Source organism: Vicia villosa, linkage group LG2 (genome assembly GCF_029867415.1).
Source record: "Vicia villosa cultivar HV-30 ecotype Madison, WI linkage group LG2, Vvil1.0, whole genome shotgun sequence".
NCBI lineage: Eukaryota > Viridiplantae > Streptophyta > Magnoliopsida > Fabales > Fabaceae > Vicia > Vicia villosa.
The window spans coordinates 143,212,000-143,231,456 of NC_081181.1; the positions used below are offsets into that span (position 1 = coordinate 143,212,000).

A 19,457-nucleotide genomic window follows, 5' to 3' on the forward strand; every position below is an offset into this window, starting at 1 on the left:
TACAAAACTGTGGCTATATGGTAAAGCCACGGTTTCAATTTAACGTTTACGATACAGTTCTGGTTCAAGATATAGCCACGGTTTGGTTATGACCACATATTTAAAACCGTTGTTATATGTTATGCTTTCTAAACCATTTATCTTGCCACGGTTTAATATAAATTTAATGTAAATAAATTTAGTGGCTTATATTAATCCAACACAACAATCACTTGCGCCAATTTTAAAGAATTTAAAATTTGATTACTATAATTTTATGAATACAAATTATTTTATTGTCTACACATCAATGACAATAGCATCGGTATATGATTGACTAAGTACATTATATATCTAATAAACGTGAACTAAAACTAAATAATAAAAACTTGAGTGACAATGACTTTAGATATGCAGAAGACGTAGTTTAAAACTTGAGTGACAAAGACTTTCGTGATGAAATCACTCAATTCACCACTAAATTCCACCCCTATAAGACCACCTCCAATAACCACACAGTGCAGAAGACGTTTCTTTTCTTCTTCAGATATGCCTGTTAAAATGAAAACATTTTAGCTTAGCCTTCAGAAAACAATTGAAAACTGCATAATTATTATAAACTAGTATGGATATGAAGCACCAACCTGGATTTTCAGAAAGCATCAGGTTAAGAAGTCTCTTCCTTATTTCTTGAGCATGATTCACTTCACGAAGACAAAAGGCATGTTCCTTAACTCCCTTGATACCAAAAGTTGAAGGCTCAACTCCAGATGCAATTACAAGCTCGTCATATGCAACTTTAAATTGGTAAGGCTCTCTAGACAATCCACCGTTGGTAACTGCCTCGCAGTATACCTGTTGAAATTAAGGTTAATTATGCATTTCACGAGAAAAAAAACTTTGTATATACACAAATCATTAGTCTATCAAAATTTGACATTAAACATTCCATAGTAACAATATAGTTATTCTAAAAGAGGGGTAAATCATTTTACTCACTTCGTGTTTGTTTGTGTCAATGGTAGTGCAGGAAGCTAGAAAGAAATGTGAATTGGGATCCTTTGAAAGTGCATCCTATATACTGCCAATAGGCTCGGCAACAGACCTGAATTCAAGTGTACCAACACATTAGCACCATTAAACTGGACACTCTATAATGAACATTACAGTTAGAAGATTCTAACAATTAGTACCACTTACGGCAAGCTCACAAGTTTGAAGCAGAAGTTATTTATAATCAAACAACACACATTGCAATATATATTCCTTTTAGAAGTTTTATCCAATAATGAATGCTAACAAATGCTATAAGATCTTCTAAAATAGATCAAGATCTTCAAAGAAGACGTCAATACTAACTGAACAAGCTGAGAAAGTGATTTTATTTCCAGTTTCTGACCAACAGCCTCCATTATTCATAGAGCATCGTGCAGGTCCAAAAGCTGTCATATGGGAAGAGTAAACATATCATCAACAACATGGAAACTTGCTTATCATTTTGATTACAGATAACAAGCCGGTGACTGCAGTGAATCATGATCCGAAACCAGAATATATATTTTCATATTTGAAAAATAAAATGAAGATGAAACTTTAATATATTCTAGAAGGAATACCTTCACATGTTGTATAACCATCACCCTTATATTGAACACCTTCCACAATAGGACACTCACAAACTCTTCCCCTAAAAGTATCCTGCTAAACAATAAAATGTTCAATATGCAGCTAATCATAGAAAAACGATGTACGATTAACCCTCAGAATCATTCTCCAATTTTATAAAAAATTAAACGGTAGGGAAAAATCAACTAGAACAAGGTATAGGGAATAATCAAATTTGGATATGCATCAAGGCATCTGATGTTCACTGGATCAACAGAGGTCTTCGAAGCTATGGAATCTATGCATCTTCCGACAATCTTTAGATCCTCGGACCAAGGGAAAAGTGATTTAGCAGTTTGGAGAACAATTATAGAATCCTTCCAGCTACGAAAGATACTCGAGGTAAGAAACACATCAATGATAACATGCAATAAAGTTCTTAACATTTTCTCATGCATATAACAAAAACATCTATAAACAAGAAAAGAAACCAAAAAATATTTGAACAGGAAGGAATAGTCTCTTACACTCACAGTGTGAATCTGTTGCTTCATGTATCCATTCTCATAAACCAGATGAGAAACTTGCTTCTGGAAACGGTCATTCTCTTCCATTAACAACTTGTTCATTGCAGAATCCTTACCTTCCTCTTTGGTGGAACAGGTATATCCTTCCCCTTTGGAGGAGCAGGTATATCCTTCCTGTTTGACGGAACAGGTAAACCCTTCCTCTTTATCAGAACAGGCATACCCTTCCTCTTTCCCATGTTGATTTTCTTTTTGGGATATCTCGAAGTTTCATCCACGAATGCACCGAGTTTCCGGAACTTAAGCATGCGATCTTTTAATAGGTCTTCTGTGCTCAACTTGGTGAGTTCCTACACAATGAACAAGCCAAGGTTTCTAATCAGAATATTCTTCAACATTTTTTATTTCGGAGAACACACTATAACAGTAATACTTACATCCACAACTTTATTGATTGCTTTTTTAATCTGTTGAGAGGTCCAATTTGGATCGACATGTGCACCACCGAGGGGCTCCTATTGAAAAGAAAAGGAAACTCTACTTAGATTCCATTTCATAGAGAATGATATTATTAATCTATACATTGTACAGAGGAAACTACAAAACTAGAACAAATCAAAGCATGAGTAGAAGGTTCGGAAAATTTGCCCCAGCACTGAATACTTGTTACAGATGCTTTACCATGGCATGGTTGATATATACAAATAAGATTATTACCGGTATAATGCCATCTGCAATTTGCAATCTGCACAATTCAGGTGTTGTAATCCTCAGTTTCCGAGCAGCCTGCAAGGATGAAATAAATAATTGAATATATAAATTGTAAAACGAAACGTTCAAGTATCGATTTTGTATATATATACCTTTGGAACAGCTTTAGCGCTCTTCCACAAGATTGCAGCACATGCCTCCAGACTATATCATGTAATAAATAAAGGTTAAACTAGTAGAACAGACACAACATCTTCAACTGGTAAATGATTTGAAATAATAACTCGAGTATCCAGCTATAAACAATATATTTGTTCTGCCTGATAACACTATAGCAAATATATTTGATTTGAGTAAATTTCAAATATTTATATAAAGGAGGAAGTAAGAATAGTATTGATGGAAAGGGTTATAGTTACTATGATTGTGCATGTCCAAGATTAGTTAACTTTATTTTAATAGAGTAATAAGGAGAGAATAGTTAGTTAGAGTTACCGAGAGTATGCTTTCTTCATTTGTTCCATGGAGATTTTCCTTTATTAGCTTTAGAAATCCTTAATCTTCTCAACTTCTCTCTCTCATCAAGTGGTTGTTCAGGTACATCAAGCATAATTTCCCTTAGTCTTTACTGCTTCAAAATTGAAAGGACCTGAAAAAGCATAATCAAATGCATTATTTATAAACAAAAAAGAATTACTAGAATTGAGATTAAGAATAATAATTACCATGTTCATAGAAAAAGCCATCAAAGCTAAAGCCACCAGGTTCACCATTAAGCCAAAGAACAACAAGATCCTGAAAAGGATTACCTTGTGACTCAACAATGCATATTCATGTCATATTCTTGATGCTAGACACTACTACATTAAGAAAAATCCATTACAATTAGCATTCTCACTAAACATATTTGACAAGACCATAAAATCAAAACCTATAAATTAAGACATTTTTCCCCTTTTCGTCCAAACCTATAAACTGAACCAAAACAAGATTATATAATAGATAAGCCTCACCTGATTTTCAGGAACCAACTAGACTTGGCAATACACTTCATCAATCACTTCCTCGGCCTGTCAACAAAAATCCAAAACACCCATTGTCTTCTTACATTAGGCATGAGTTTATTATATGAAAACAATTAGAAAATGATTCCTGTCAACGATGTTCCCTTAACAGCCTGTCAACAACTAATCACAAATGATTCTTGTTGAAACTTGGGAAATTGAATACCTGATTAATAAACCGGGCTGCATTTCAATATGATGCTGCATATATAAGAATGCACTATCAAAACCAAATCCAAAAACCCCAAAAAATGGTACTGAAAAAACCCATCTCAAAAACACACTCTTGAATGGAATATAGCGAATCTCACGTCGGGATTTGTTTTCAGTTCAACATTACTACTGAAACAAAAAGTGTGAAGAACAGAAAATGATTAGGTTTTGAGAAGACAAACCTGTTCAGATTCGTGGTGGTGGTGGTTGCTTTGACGGTTAGGGATTTGAAGCAACACATGTTGGGTCGGTGGATGTTGCGGTGGGGGATGTCATGAATTCGCCGAGCCGTCGAGGGCGTGACCACCTAGGTTTGCTGCGTGGTTCTTGAGACATTCTTTGTAAGTGATTGTTGCAAGGCTGTTGTTGCGGTGGTGGTGGATGTGATGGTGGTTTGTTAAGGTGGTGGTGGTGGCCGGTTGTGGAGGCGTTTGAGGACACCGTTGGACAAAGAAGATAGTTCTGTTGTTGTGGTAGTGGGAGTGGTGATTTTAGGGTTTGGAACAAGAAATCTTTCCAAAGCCTTTCTCTTCAATGATAGTCATTTGTAAGAACTGCAACTTCACTAAACTGAAACTAAACAAAAACAACAAAAATGCTAACAATCATAACCTGCAGCGTTGCAACAAGCATCACAAAGCAACAAGATAACACACCAACACAGATAAAACCTCACACTCAATAAACACTTACTCACCAAATTACAACATCAACAGACATGCAGCAGACCAAGAAAATGCAGAAGAAGGAGATGAGCTCGAAGAACTGTAGAGAAGAGGAAGAATCGAGTTAAATAGCAAAGTGTATACCTGAGGATCTTCTGTTATTCGTAGCTTTTCTATTTCTTCTTGCAATTTTCGATTTCCATCGTGTAAAATGTAATCACTATTGAATATTGAATTGGGGTTGGTTTTGATTTGGGATTTAGGGTTTTTCATTGTTGTTTGCGTCTTGTTTGATTTCGCTAGAGAGATTGAGAGGATTTCACTGTTGGTGTTGCGTGTGGGTGTGTGGGATCCTCCGAGTTCTAAGAGCTCCTTTCATGGCGGAAAACAATCGAGAGTGGAGAAATAATGCTCTGTTTCGTGTTCATCGAGAGAAGAAGAGTGAGGAGAGACCGGAGACACCAGTTTGAAACAAAGAGGCGGAGAACACTGGGTTTAGGGTTTCCATAGATAAAGTGTGATGAATAGATAATTTATTAAATTTATGTTTTTATTTTTTTTAATTTAATAAATTAGAAAAGAAAATAATTAAGAGAGGGAAATTAAAAATAAAAGAGGGAAACTAAAAATAAAAGAGGGAAAATCTGGCGGGGTATAATTTTTTGGGCTTGAGCCACAGTTTGAAGTCAAAATTATAGGCTGCGGTTTTACTTTGTGGCTTAAAATATCTGCAGTTAAATAACCGTGGATAGTTGAAGGAAAGGCCACAGTTTCGCAGTCTGGATTCAATATTTTCAAACATTAGTCTACGCTTATAAAACCCTAGCCAAATCATATATATGGCCACAGTTTCTGAGATGTGGAAAATTTTAGCGTGGCCGTAGGCCAAATTTCTAGTAGTGAGGACGACTAAAGCTGAAGGATAGGGTTCCTCATTTGCTACCACCGGAGATGGAGCATTGGGTGTCTAGGTTAGGTCTGACTTCTCTCCAGAGAACCAACTTGACTAAGATATACACAAACCTTGTTACAACATTTGTGGAGAGGTGGCACATAGATAAATCATCATTTCATATGTCATTTAGTGAGATGACGATTACATTGGATGATGTTTCCTGTCTACTGCACTTGCCCATTGAGGGTGTGTTCTGGTACTCCTAGCATGTCACTGATGACATGGTTGTTGAGCTTGGCATTCAATATTTGGGAGTGGACAGGGGCGCGGTTGCCCGACATGTCTGTGAGTGTAGAGGCGCTTATTATGGTTTGCAATGGTTATATGACAGATTTATGGAGCATCAAGTTGTTGGTAGTTGGGCATTTGCGACTAGAGCATATCTTCTGATGTTGGTGGGTTGTATCATATTTGTTGAAAAGACTGTTACAATGGTGTTACAAAGTTTTTAGGCCGAGTGTTTATACTTGCACTACCTAGCCATTACCGATTACATATGTTTTACATTTTGTTCGAATCTCACCTAGTTTTTTAGACTAATATGAGTAGGGTATCTCCCACCCGCGTAGGGGAAAAGGACGACACCCTGCACCTCTTTTAGTAGAATCTAAATGAGACTTTTTACAAATAGCAGAGACATGAACTCGCTTTATACAACAATGTTAGGATTAGTTTTGAAGCATAAATCTGCGTCTTGCCCAACTTTGTGTCAAATTCTTTCTCTGATGAAGTGAGACGCCTTGTCAACTTGTCTTTTTTCAACTTCCGAGTTGTGCAATTCTGACTTTTGTTGAGCATATTTATGCGCCGACTTCTGAGAGTTCAACATCTTTAGATCTTTAGGTTCTTCGATTTCCTAATCCGGGATACCTATACAACCCCGCAAGTGTGAAGCTTGTGGAACATGCTGAAGCGCTTTAATCAAAAGTCATTCCGATTAGATGTTCCAGTTATCTTTAATCATAACTTGCGTTGTCCTCTTTCTCCTATCAATTTGTGCACATCTCATAATTTGATTTTGCCAGAGGTCTCGTTTGATGAATCAATGCTTTAAAGATTAGCTCTGTCAGCTTGTATACGTGATGTAGCATAGCACAATTCGCATCCTCAAAGGTGATTCATTATCTTATGTGTGACAGATTGGTTACACTTTGATAACTATTACCCAAGATGAGTTTCAGGCTGGCCGTATAGCTAAATTAATCACCAACATCTACACATAAAAAGCGCTGACAATTGTAACCGTTAGGCATGCTAATCAGCAATATGGCAAATGATCAAACATATATAATTAATGTAATCAAATGATATCATTCATATCATGATATCATATTATTTCATGATATCAATCAAATATTATTTAAGTATTACTCCCTCCCTCTGATCCCATTTATAAGAAAATATTTTCTATTTAGATATATTGAATAAATAATGTATCTAGACAACATATTGTCCACGTACCTTCAATGTATCTAAAAAAATAATCTTTTCTTATAAATGGGACCGGAGGTAGTATTATTTAGAAGGTATCATATTTATTGTATTCTCATAGATCTTGTATCAATCTCACGGTTGTCCCAATTTTTCGGTGAATCGGCATACATAACTCCATTAACATATTTGGCCACTTCAATCTAATTATGAAATGTAGGGAAAATGCATATCATGGCCACGATAAGACGTGTATTATTTTCTTACCACAACTTCAAATAAACTAAGTAGCTTTATGAATCAAGGCCGCAAGTATTGCCTTACGCAGTCTATGGTATGTAGATACAATGAGAATGATATTTGGTTGCTCTAAGCATGTTTTGATCAACTAGGCAATGCCTGTAGTTCGAATTAACCAGTTAATCAAATGAAACAACATGATGCTACATGATTGTCGTACGCACGCAACATTTAGAGATGTAAGGTATTAAATTGACAAAGTAAGGATATGTCACTTATCTACGGGCTGTCAAGCACTTAAGATGACGACCTTGTTGTCCTTTAGAGCTTATCATATGCATCTGATAACCGCCGTCGTGCCGGTTTTCTGATCCACTTTATTCATCCGATTTGACTCGTCGGCTCCATCGTGTCGGTTTAGCTCGCATAGTCGTAGCAAATGTATCCAAAAAATATTAGATAACATTAATGTTTTTTTAAAATGATTGAATATAGAAGAAGACCGTGATTAACCATATTGGTTCATTGTTCAGTTTCAACCAGCACAGAACTTTTAATAATCAAATGAATCATTTTCAAAATTATGACAGCATGCAAGATATCAGGAATCCTCTAATTAAGAAACAGTAGGCCAATATATGTGGCTAGAGAAATGTGTAGGAATCACTTATCTTTCGAAGGCCGCGTGACCGCGTCATTGTGAGTAGCTTTAGCAGAAGACTGAATCTTCTCCGAACTCTCCAATGCCGACAGATTTGAATGGCGACTTCTGGCTTTCTCGACTTGGTCCGACATCTCGGCAAGCTGAGCATAAACCGTCGTAGATGAACTTAAGCGCGACCAATCCTTGATCGTTGTCGGAGCCGACTTCTCCTGGAGAAGCTTTTAATCCAAACGTTAGGAGGAATGCCGTATGACAGGCGGAGACATTTCCTGCAATTATATTTTCGGTGCCAACATCTGCATTGAGAAGTATCCCAAGTCGGATATGCATACTCGTTACCGACCTAGTATTTACCGTCACTTATGTCGCCTAAACCGAGCAATGTATATCAGGCCCTGCATCAGCTTGTGTACAGTTAGATAAACAAGTTGAAGAAAAGGTATCATGTTATTGATACAATCCCGGACTTTAAACATAGCAGCCCCAAGGGAAACGATGCACATTCATTCCGGATGTATGCTCAACATCAACTCTGCCTATTCCTTTTAGCCTGCAACGTTTAATCATAGCAACATAATCACTCATGAACAACATCAATTGAGTTTGCCTGCAACATTTAGTCAAACATTCGTCATTATGTCTAAGATGGTTAACCGGCAATGTGAAAAACATAGTATTAGTTCAGAATATCAATTCTTGAAAATTATCTAACAGAAACTCAGTAGATGTCTTGTCCCCACATCGAGGTTAGCCTCGTAACAGCTCCGACGTCGAGCTCTTTAAGTAGTCATATTACGTAGATCATCCAATTGAAAACTTCTATGATAATTTCATACATCACGCAAAAGATTGAGTATGTAAGACTTATCTTTGAATGACGGTATGACCCGGATATTCGAGTATCGTTTAGATGTTCGCCGGACCGGAGTTCTTCGAGGTTCCTGTTTTGCTTCTTCTTGTTTTGACACTTTATCGAATGCCTTGTGTGCGGAGTTTTGACACACCATAGACGGATTACTTCAGCCGGATACTCCGTCAGAAATGATTTCGTCTTTCCGAATCCTACGACTGTTGCCATCAGAGAATTTAACCCTCTGTCCTGAGACTTTAACACACATTAAAATTGGTCCGGAGGCAATTTCCAACGATACAGTTACATCAATTTGTTAGCTTTTAATTCGTAACCGTTTCGACTATCAAAATGATGACAAATTATAATAGAAACACATTTATATTTCAGTCTCTTAGTTATTGATATGGCAAGCATTGACTCAGTCATAATAGTGAATCAAACAGACATCAGGAAGAAATTACTTATCTTTCAATGTGGATATTGGCGTTACAATACGTTCCAGTTTGGATATGCATACTTGCTACTGCAAATTCGGTCGACTTAGCTCGAGACCGGACACTTTGCAGCGACATGGATTCGTACGCTGCTGGCGAGTTAAAAGATTGCTTCAGTTGACACCGCTTCGGAGACGGTTTTGTACCGATGAAATACACGGCTGCTTTGGGCGCCAACGTTCTCGTCTGCTGTGATTGGACTGATACCGTCTTCTCCCATCCGGAGTATCGAGCTTTGAAGTCGGAGCCGATGATGCCGACAATATGTATCAAGTTTTGTATCCTCGTCATCCTAGTTACCTGAGCATCATCTCCAGAACATCGATGATTAATAAATCGTGACTATGACATTTCAAATATATGTTTAAGAACAATATTTGTTTATTTGAGTCAAATTATAAAGAATGAGGCCAACGTGGTTTTATCTCTATATGTGTGAACACACTAATTATAAAGATGCAGCAAGTAAAAACGACTTATCTCTCCACGAAGATGCCAATCATCGTTTTGAAATTGCGATTCAAATTTGTAATATGAATGGCTTTAGGACACTGTTTTCCATTGATCGTACCGGCTTTAACGTGAATGTCATGGTAAGATAACGTGAATTACCCATGACAAAGGTGAATGTTCCGGTATGATTTGTGTGGCCCGGGAAAGTTTTACTGGTTCCCACATACGGCGCCAATGTTCTTGTATAAAAACTAGATTTAGGGAGCTTACCCTTGGAGGCGAGGAAAGCTTAGGAACCAGATGGTTTTTCGACTGACTTTAGGGATTTGGAAGCGGTGGACTAAGTTGTACGTGAGCCCTTGTGTAAGTCATTGTCGAGTGATGGATCAGATTAAGTCAGGTTATATCCCTTATCTGAGGTCTTTAGGCTTATTTATATTATAAGTCTTAACCCATATTGAATAGCCATGATTAATGGACATGTAACCGTCCATTAATCACATGTAACTCTTGTAACCGCCCATAATGACATGTAACACCCGGCTTTCGCTCTAGTACCCGACTTTTGTTTATAGGAAGTTCTCGGCTGGACTACATGCTTGTCGGGTAGAGCTTAGTGCTCGGCCAGATGAGTATTCTACGCTATAGGCCGCGTCTTTATAAATATCCCGTGTCCTGAACAACTACATAGGGGTGTTCAAAACCGAACTGGCCCAATAGAAAACCACAAAATTGAACCAAACCAAATCGAAACCTCAAAAAATCGAATTTGGTTTGGATGTGTTTGAGCAATTTTCTAACAGAACCGCGCGGTTCGATTCGATTTGCAATTTGTGTTTTACAGACCAAACCAAAACAAACCAAACCGCATTATGTTACAAAATCTTACTAATCAATATATATTCTTTAATTCTTTAGAAAAACCAATTATGTGTATATTTTATCATATTTTTGTATGATACTTATTTTAAATTACATATCATCAAAAAAAAATATTATTCATTTATAAATGCTATTTTTGACAAAATATATTTCATCGTATTTTTTATATGATATTTATTTAAGAATGCAATTTCATGTATATTATTTTTTATACCTAAAATTAAATTGTAAGACGGAATTTTATGTATTAAATTATGAATTTGTTTTGAAATTTTTAAATTTTTTATGGTAATGTATGAACGATTAAACACAAAATTATTTTTTTTTTATATGTGTATGCATGATTCAATAATTTTTTTTGTAAAAAACCGAACCAACCCAAGCCGCATTAGTTTGGTTTGGTTTAGTTTGATTTTATTTTTAAAAGTCAACCAAACCAAACCAAGTCGCACGTTTTTTTCGCTTGCGGGTAGGATGATTTTTAGCGTCAAAATTGTCGAAACCACACCGCAAACACCCCTATTAATACATTTTTAACCTTTTTAGATTTGAGATTTGTCGAAAAAATATATAAATGTTTTTGAAGTAAAGAAAAAAACATTTTTTTTGCTTGAAACACTTTTCTGAGTTGTCTGACATTATGGTATTAGTGTCATAAGTGAGTCGGACCAGGGCCGGTCCCGACATTTTAGAGGTCCAGGGCAAATAAAATAATGGACCCCTAACAAAAAAAACCACTTTTTACTCGCCTAAAAAATGAAGAAGAATCTCAGAGACAATATCAAAAATATGAAGTCTTGGTTGTTTCTAACAACAAAAAGATTTTCAACGCGAATAAGAAGTCATCTACAAATTATTAAAGAATTCAAAATCGCAATATGATTAACTAAATTAAGAATGATAATCTTTTAAGGGCCTTAATTGTTCCAATTTATAGGCAACATCCATCATCTCACAGAAATAAAACTAGCATTTTCTCATGATTTAATTACGGAAAACCAAGTCATATGATTAGGAAATATAGGAGTAAACCTAAACCATGCTCCGATCCTAATACAAAGGTTTGTCTGATGGTAAGACATTTATTTTTAAGTTAAAAATAATAATAAATCAAAGCATAAATGATAATGAATTTGATAATAAATAAGTAAATGTATGATAAACTTTTAAAATATTTAACTATAATAACATATAAATAGTCTCTAAAATTTATACTAAAATAAATTAAGATAAAATTATAAGAGTTAGAATAAATAATTATCGAAAATAAAATTTGATTTAAAATATTATTATAAATTTTAATTGATTATATAAAATTATTTTATAATTAAAATTTGAAAAATACTAATTATGACAATAATTATATAAGGAATTTATTGAAAAATGCTAATTATTATATATAATTAACTAAGTTATCCTTTTAAAATGATGACTTTAAATGAACCAGAATTTAATTTATTGCCATGTAAAGTGTAGTATATTATTTCTTTTTTTTTTTTTTGACAGAAACAAATTTAACTGCTTTCATTAATCAAATAAAGAGTAATACAAGGAGGAATTACATCAAACATACAGCGTCGAGACCAAGAATTGGCCGCCTTAGCTAAGGTATGGGCAACCATATTCGCTTGACGCTTGATAAACTTAACCTCAAAGTAGGGGAAATCTAATAGCAACAGCTTAATAGAATTAATAATAGAGAAAAACTCAGAGCTACCCGGCTTATTAGATCTAAGGGCTTGGACCACCTGTTGAGAATCACTTTCAAAAATTGTCGGAGCATTATGAAACATAATAACAGAATGAATTGCTTCCTTAAGAGCTAAGGCCTCCGCTTCCAACACCGAAAAGTTACTACCATCCCAAGCCGTACCTGCGGCAACAAAGTTACCATGGTCGTTACGCATACACCACCCTCGATTCGTAGTCCCTACACGCTTGTTGAAAGCGGCATCCACATTACATTTGAAGCTACCAATAGGAGGCGGGTTCCATGAAGCCACTTCTCCGTTATCTAACTGCGGCGCCCGAATATTTTGGGCCATAAACCAATCTTGCCACTTATGGAATGCTAACCAACCAAGTTTGGAAGCATCTTCCTTTTCATTATGCCACACGAAGTCATTCCTATTCTTCCATAACCCTTCCAACATAACCGCCACTCTTCCTACAGTATACCTATCATCCTTCAGGCAAATATCAAAGATAAAGGACTTGAGATCCTGGAAAGAATGGAGACGAGGAGAGATGATATCATTAAGACCAGCCGATTGCCAACAAGAGAAAGTTTCCGAACAACCAACAAAAACATGCCAATCGTCCTCATAATTATGGCCACAAAGCTGACAGATGGGGACTACATGGTACATGATGTTGAATAAGACGCACCTTAGATGGGAGACAATCACAACAAATCCTCCAAAGAAGATGTTTCACTCGAGACGGAGCTGTTATATTCCAGAGATCACTCCAGTTAACTCCTTCCTTAACCAAGCCCACACTTTCTTGATGCTTCCTCCAACTTCTATATCCCGATCAAACACTATAGTTACCACTTACATCATCCTTCCAGATCATACGGTCTTCGATCACTTCTTCTGACAACGGAACTTGTAAAATATCACGAACCATTGAGTAATCAAACAAATCACGTAAAACTCCCATATTCCATTGTTTGACATTAGGCAGCAAAAGATCATTAATAGTTAAAGTATACACACCTTGATTTTGAGGGCCCATCAAACAACATTCTCTAGTCCCTCTTAGCCATGGTTCATTCATAATTCTTATGTTTCTACCATCACCAATCCGCCATCTTACCGGTAAGGGCATCTCTAGCCTTCCAAATACTCCGCCAAACGAAACTGGGATTATAGCCCACCTTCGCATCAAAAAAACTAGATCTCGGGAAGTACCTCGCTTTGAAGATTCTGGACACTAAAGCATTCGGATTAGACATGAGGAACCAGCCTTGCTTAGCCACCATAGCCAAGTTAAACGCCTTAAAATCCCGAAAACCCAAGCCTCCCTCAGCTTTTGAACAAGTCAATCTATCCCAAGACTTCCATCTTATCCCCTTGTTATTGGAACCTCCGCCCCACCAAAACGAATTTAGCATTTTTTTCAATCTCATTTACAACCACATCCGGGAGAATGAAGATGCTCATGATGTACGTTGGAATAGCTTGCAGAATTGACTTGATCATAACTTCTTTACCTGCTCTAGATAAGGATCGCCCTTTCCAAGAATTGATATGATTCAAAATGTGATCCTTAATAAAAGAAAAAATAGACCTCTTGCTCCTTCCTATCATAGATGGCAATCCCAAATATTTTCCTGTTCCCAGCACATGACGAACTCCCATAATATTTGCAAGATCCTCTTGCACCGGCACACTTAAATTGCGACTGAAGAACACTTCTGATTTTGTCAAATTAATCTCCTGACTAGCTGCAACTGCATAGATGTCGAGTAAATTCATCAGGTGACTAACTTCAGTAAGATTTGCCCTGCAAAATAGAAAACAATTGTCAGCAAAAAGTAGATGGGACACAATAGGTGCCCCTCTACAAATTTGAATCCCGTGGATATTTCCGCTAGCCACCGATTTTTTAATCAGGGAAGATAGCCCTTCAGAGATCAGAATGAAAAGATAGGGTGACAAAGAGTCCCCTTGTCTTAATCCTCTTCCTGGTTCAATAGGTCCAATGGCTTCCGAGTTAACAAGAACAGAATAGTGAACCGAAGTAACGCACATCATCATCCAATGTATCCATTTCTCCGCAAACCCCATCCTGTTCAGAACTCCTTTTAAAAAACCCCAATCCACCCGATCATAAGCCTTACTGATGTCAATTTTAAGGGCCAGATGCGCTTTATTGCCTTTCTTCCTTCTTTTGAGGGTATGTATAATTTCTGTAGCAATCATAGCATTATTAAGAATGGATCTACCCTCCACGAACGCGAATTGTTCCTCTGACACACATTTATCAAAAAGCATTTTTAGTCTATTGGCGAGAGCTTTCGAAACAATTTTATAAAGCACATTGCACAATGAAATGGGTCTAAAATCCTTCATAGACACAGGATTGACCCCTTTAGGGATCAGACATATATTAGTATCGCTGATGGAAGGAGGAAAAAAACCACGCTCCAACCACGACGTTGCCGCGTCAAAAATGTCATTCCCACAAACATCCCAAAAGTTCTGGAAGAACGCCGGATTAAATCCATCTGGCCCCGGTGATTTATCCGGGTGCATAGCAGACAGGGCAGCATGGATTTCCTCTCTAGTCAGCGGCTGAATTAACTGATTATTATCACTGTCTTCGATTCTTGGAGAAATAAGATTAAGCACCGTATATATATATTATTTCTAAATAAAGCAAAAATGAAGTGTTTAAATGAACCAGAATTTATATTGTTTCTAAATAAGGCAAAAATAAGGTGTTAAAGAAATTTGGAAAGCAAGAGGAATCGAACCTGTGACAATATGTTTTCCAGGGAATCACTAAGCCACCGAGCTAGAAGCATTACACTGTCAAACAATTTTGCTAACTATTATCTAATATATTTTTCAGTATTATTATTTTTTAATAATTTTCAAAATTGAGGCCCCCATATTTTGAGGCCCTGGGCTGTGGGTCTGTTTGCCCGGGCCCAGGGCCGGCCCGACTGTCGGACATTGATTAATAGAGTGTCGAAGCAACGAAAAAACTAATTTTTAAGGGACACTTGTCTGACTTTTTTGTCACTTGTTTGACTTTTCTAATACGTATCGTACGAGTGTAAGACACCTAATCTTATAGATGTCTGTACTTCATAGGTCAGATATAAGACATAGTTGGCATATATATATATATATATATATATATATATATATATATATATATATATATATATATATATATATATATATATATATATATATATATATATATATATATATATATATATAACCTACAAAAGTTGTTTCCACATAGCCTGCGAGATAGTTACCTAAACTAGTGGTGTTTACCATCATGATCTTATATGATAGTTAGTATGCCTAAAATATAACAAGAAATATCAGTGTAGGTTGTTTAATCATTATAAGCCTATAAATGCCTCATTGTATAAATTACTTAACACACACACAATCAAATCAATTATGGGTGATATTATTCTTGGTTCTTGGTAACACATTAAAGTGGGAAATTGCTTAAAAGAAGGTTTGTTTTACGGTTGAGAATTTTCTCTTTCAAGCTCCCTACATGGTGTCAGTTATCGAGATTAAATGAACTAAGTTCTTATTAAATGTTAATATTAGAAAAGTTACAAAATAATGATGGGTGCATATGTGATCCACTTTTGACACTAATTTGATAGTGCTTGTATAGTTGTATATGTTTTTTTTGAGAATGCTAATAAGTATTCTTAATTCATTGATTTTAAAAACATTGTTTAATAGATTCTATGTTTCACACAATGATTAAACAACATAAACTAAATTAAATAAGGGCTTCACTACTTGTTTAAGAATTCTAATTAAAGGCATTAAACATTTAACAAATTATATATATTTCAATATTATGAATGCATAATTTTTTCATAAAAAGTTACTATTTTAACATATTAAACATTGTCCTCAGTCACTCACTATCATTCCCAATAAAAAAATACATAAATTTCATGCACTCAATAGTTTAATTAATTCCAAGTTCCATTGGTGACACAAAGGCACAGTTTCCCCGGCAGCTATTCAACAAAAATGTAGTTAGTATGTTACTTTCTAATGGGAGCTATTGTTTGTAGTTTACCATTAAACAAAATATTAAAATCGAGTGGTTACAAAAAGTAGGTGCATGTGATCATATTATAACACATCATAGTGTCATAAAATGAAGAAAACAAATAGAAAAGTTTCAAAACTATATTGTCATGCTGGACAAACTTTCACCAGCGTGTGTGATTCATATGCTTTCTCAAAACAATTGCCACCAACTTCCAAGATGCCCATCACTAAAGCCTAATGGGGACAACTTCTCTACCCATCACAAAAAGATGGGTAGTGTACATTCCACCAATGAGATGATACCATTTAATTTTTATATATTTAATTATTTATTATATAGAACAATAGTTTGATGTTTTCAATGCATTTTATACTAAAGGTATCATTACCCACCTTTTTAAGGTGGGTAAATAAGAATTCACCCTAATAAATATTACAAATGTGACACTTTGTTAGAAAAATAAATGAGTATTAATTTACTTTTTGTTAGTGTTATAAAATCCTTCTACAGTTTGTTTTTTTTGTCATTCTCTTTCTTTCATCAAATCATCACTCATAGGCAAAAGCAACTCAGTTTACTATAGAACTGTCTTGTTTATGTTCCTTCTCTTTATTTCACTCCAATTTCCATATATATTCTTCTTTCTAAACATATATTTTGAAGTCTCAATATAATCGTATCCGCAACTGCAACCGCAATATAAAAGATTTTGAAGTCTCTGCAACAATATTGCAACCGCGTTTCAATAGGATATTCAAGAAATATTAAGGTTTGCAGCGTTAACAGAACCGTTGTTAAAAGTGTTTTTTTTTTTGTTAAAGAGAAAATATAGTAAGTGATTCAAATTCTGTGATGCTAGCTAGTGAAATGGGTGCTCTTTATGTAGTTTTTATACTACTAATCTTCTCTAATTCTGGATTTCTTTGTATTGCTGGTGGTTTATTGAATTTCACAAGTTCAACTTCTTCATCTCATAGAAATGTATCTGGAAGTAGAAACACAGAGTTGGAAGACAAGAGAGGTGTGCCATCAGGAGCTAATCCTCTGCATAATCGGTAGCGGTCCGTTACCACGAAAACGCACGCGACAAAAGGATATCAGAAGGTGCTGAGACCGATACTATTATTTATCATTTTTATGGTAAAAAAGATATAGCAGTTAATTCACACTGAGACGGCCGCAATCAGTATCGCAACATCTATACTGACCGAAATCGCAAAACGCGACAGCGGCCGCTTGATAGACACAACAAACAACATGTGTATGTGGGGACCACGGTCTAAAGAGACAGAGATATGTTCTGAGAGTATTAGCTTCAGGGCCTCTCAAAGGGCAAAAAGGAATCTGATATTCCTTTTGTTCTTGTTTGGATGTTAATGAGAAAGAAGAGGAAAAAGTATCGAAAATATATAAGAATTCTTGTAAAATATGGATTCTTTTGAGTGTTGTAATCTGACATGTTTTTGCATGAGCTGTCTCTTTGTTTCATAACAGTTAATGGATGATGTCTTTCACTGCATGCTTGTCATAAATTGATTTTTTTTCTTTCTTAAAAACTGTTTTCGATGCATAACAAATGGATGTTTTGAATGATTAAATAACTGTTTTAATGATTCAATTATCAACGTAAACATACTAATACACCCTTATTCTATGTCATCATCAAATCTCCTAGCAAGTTTTAATTCTCCCTTTGATTTTGAATGAATTTGGTTTATGTTTTGAAAAATACTTGCAAGAATACAAAGATAATAAGTAGCTTTACTAACAACCAATTACAAATTTTTATTAATTAAAAAATAAAAATATTTTTTTCTCTCTCCTACTCAATCACAACCACACATGAATCCAATTAAAAAAGAAATTAAATTTTAAATAAATTTAAAAATTTCTCCTTTCTTATTGGTTGTTCCTAACACTAATGATTTATGTGCGTATCCATGCAAGTTTTTCACGTTTTGGAAAATACTCGCATAAACACAAACATAATAAGTGGCTTAAAAAAAAACAATAATTAAATTAATGTGTATTCAAAAGTGATTCAATAAGATACTAAATATCTCTTCTAACTTAACTAAATTCTACGCATTCAAATTCAACCCACTTTTAATTTAATTAAACTAAATGTTACGCATTCAAATTCAAAAATTTCCACACAAAAAATGTCCCATTGAATTTTTACTCAAATAATCAACTTTCACACGCGATGGGAGCTTCAAGCGGGCCGAGAGATATATAATGGACCTACGTGAACTTCAAAAGATAAAAAAAAAAAAAGGAGAGAATTTCTTTGGAGACCCCTTATGGAGAACCGTAAAAGAAAATCCTTAAATACCTCTGTTTCGGAGATGCATTTTCGAAGTATTTTTTTTCTTCAGAGTTTTTCAAAATTCGGAGATGCATCTCCGAAGTATTTTTTTTTCCAGATTTTTCCAAATTTTAGAGATGCATCTCCGAAAACACATTTTTTGTGGTGTTTTCGGAGATACATCTCCGAAAGCACTTAAATTTCAAATTTAACGTTGGATTTTAACTGTCAGGTATTTTTTCCGAGATGCATATTCGAAAAAATTCTTCCCAAAATTTGGGATATAATTAATTCAAATATGCATATCTGAAATATCTCAATATTCTAAATTTGATATCAAATTTTATTAACACACAAATTAAAATACAAAATAAATAAAATAAATATGATAAACCGTGCATTCAACCAAAAACCAAAAATACATCGTAAAATAAAAAAAAATTATTATTCCAAATATGTGTTTGGTAAATTAATCGATCAATTAAATGCTACTATATATATTAACACACAAATTAAAATACAAACTAAATAAAATAAAGCTGGTAAACCGTACATTGAACCAAAAACAAAAAATACATCGTAAAATAAAATAATATTAATATTTCAAATATAAAGGTGGTAAACCGTACATTCAACAA

General features: G+C 35.0%; 1 protein-coding gene and 2 long non-coding RNA genes across 5 annotated transcripts; all 3 read right to left on the reverse strand.

Moving 5' to 3' along the window:
* Positions 1-252: 252 nt before the first annotated feature.
* Positions 253-2,200, reverse strand: LOC131652296 (uncharacterized). 3 transcript variants are annotated; one of them, XR_009298681.1, is made up of 5 exons: positions 1,596-2,200; positions 1,339-1,421; positions 979-1,084; positions 624-834; positions 253-532 (listed from the first exon to the last, which is right to left on the reverse strand). It is a non-coding gene; the product is annotated as an uncharacterized LOC131652296 (long non-coding RNA). The 3 variants fall into 3 exon arrangements; XR_009298683.1 differs by having other exon boundaries at positions 1,180-1,421; XR_009298682.1 differs by having other exon boundaries at positions 1,173-1,421.
* A 1,206-nt stretch (positions 2,201-3,406) lies between these two features.
* On the reverse strand, positions 3,407-5,328 carry LOC131652297 (uncharacterized). The gene is made up of 6 exons (XR_009298684.1): positions 4,909-5,328; positions 4,282-4,675; positions 4,053-4,087; positions 3,836-3,892; positions 3,548-3,617; positions 3,407-3,471 (listed from the first exon to the last, which is right to left on the reverse strand). It is a non-coding gene; the product is annotated as an uncharacterized LOC131652297 (long non-coding RNA).
* Positions 5,329-8,053: 2,725 nt separating this feature from the next.
* On the reverse strand, positions 8,054-13,625 carry LOC131650213 (uncharacterized). The gene is made up of 3 exons (XM_058919930.1): positions 13,296-13,625; positions 12,386-13,078; positions 8,054-8,263 (listed from the first exon to the last, which is right to left on the reverse strand). The coding sequence occupies exons 1-3, from the start codon at positions 13,623-13,625 to the stop codon at positions 8,054-8,056; spliced, it is 1,233 nt and encodes a 410-aa protein (XP_058775913.1).
* Positions 13,626-19,457: the final 5,832 nt, after the last annotated feature.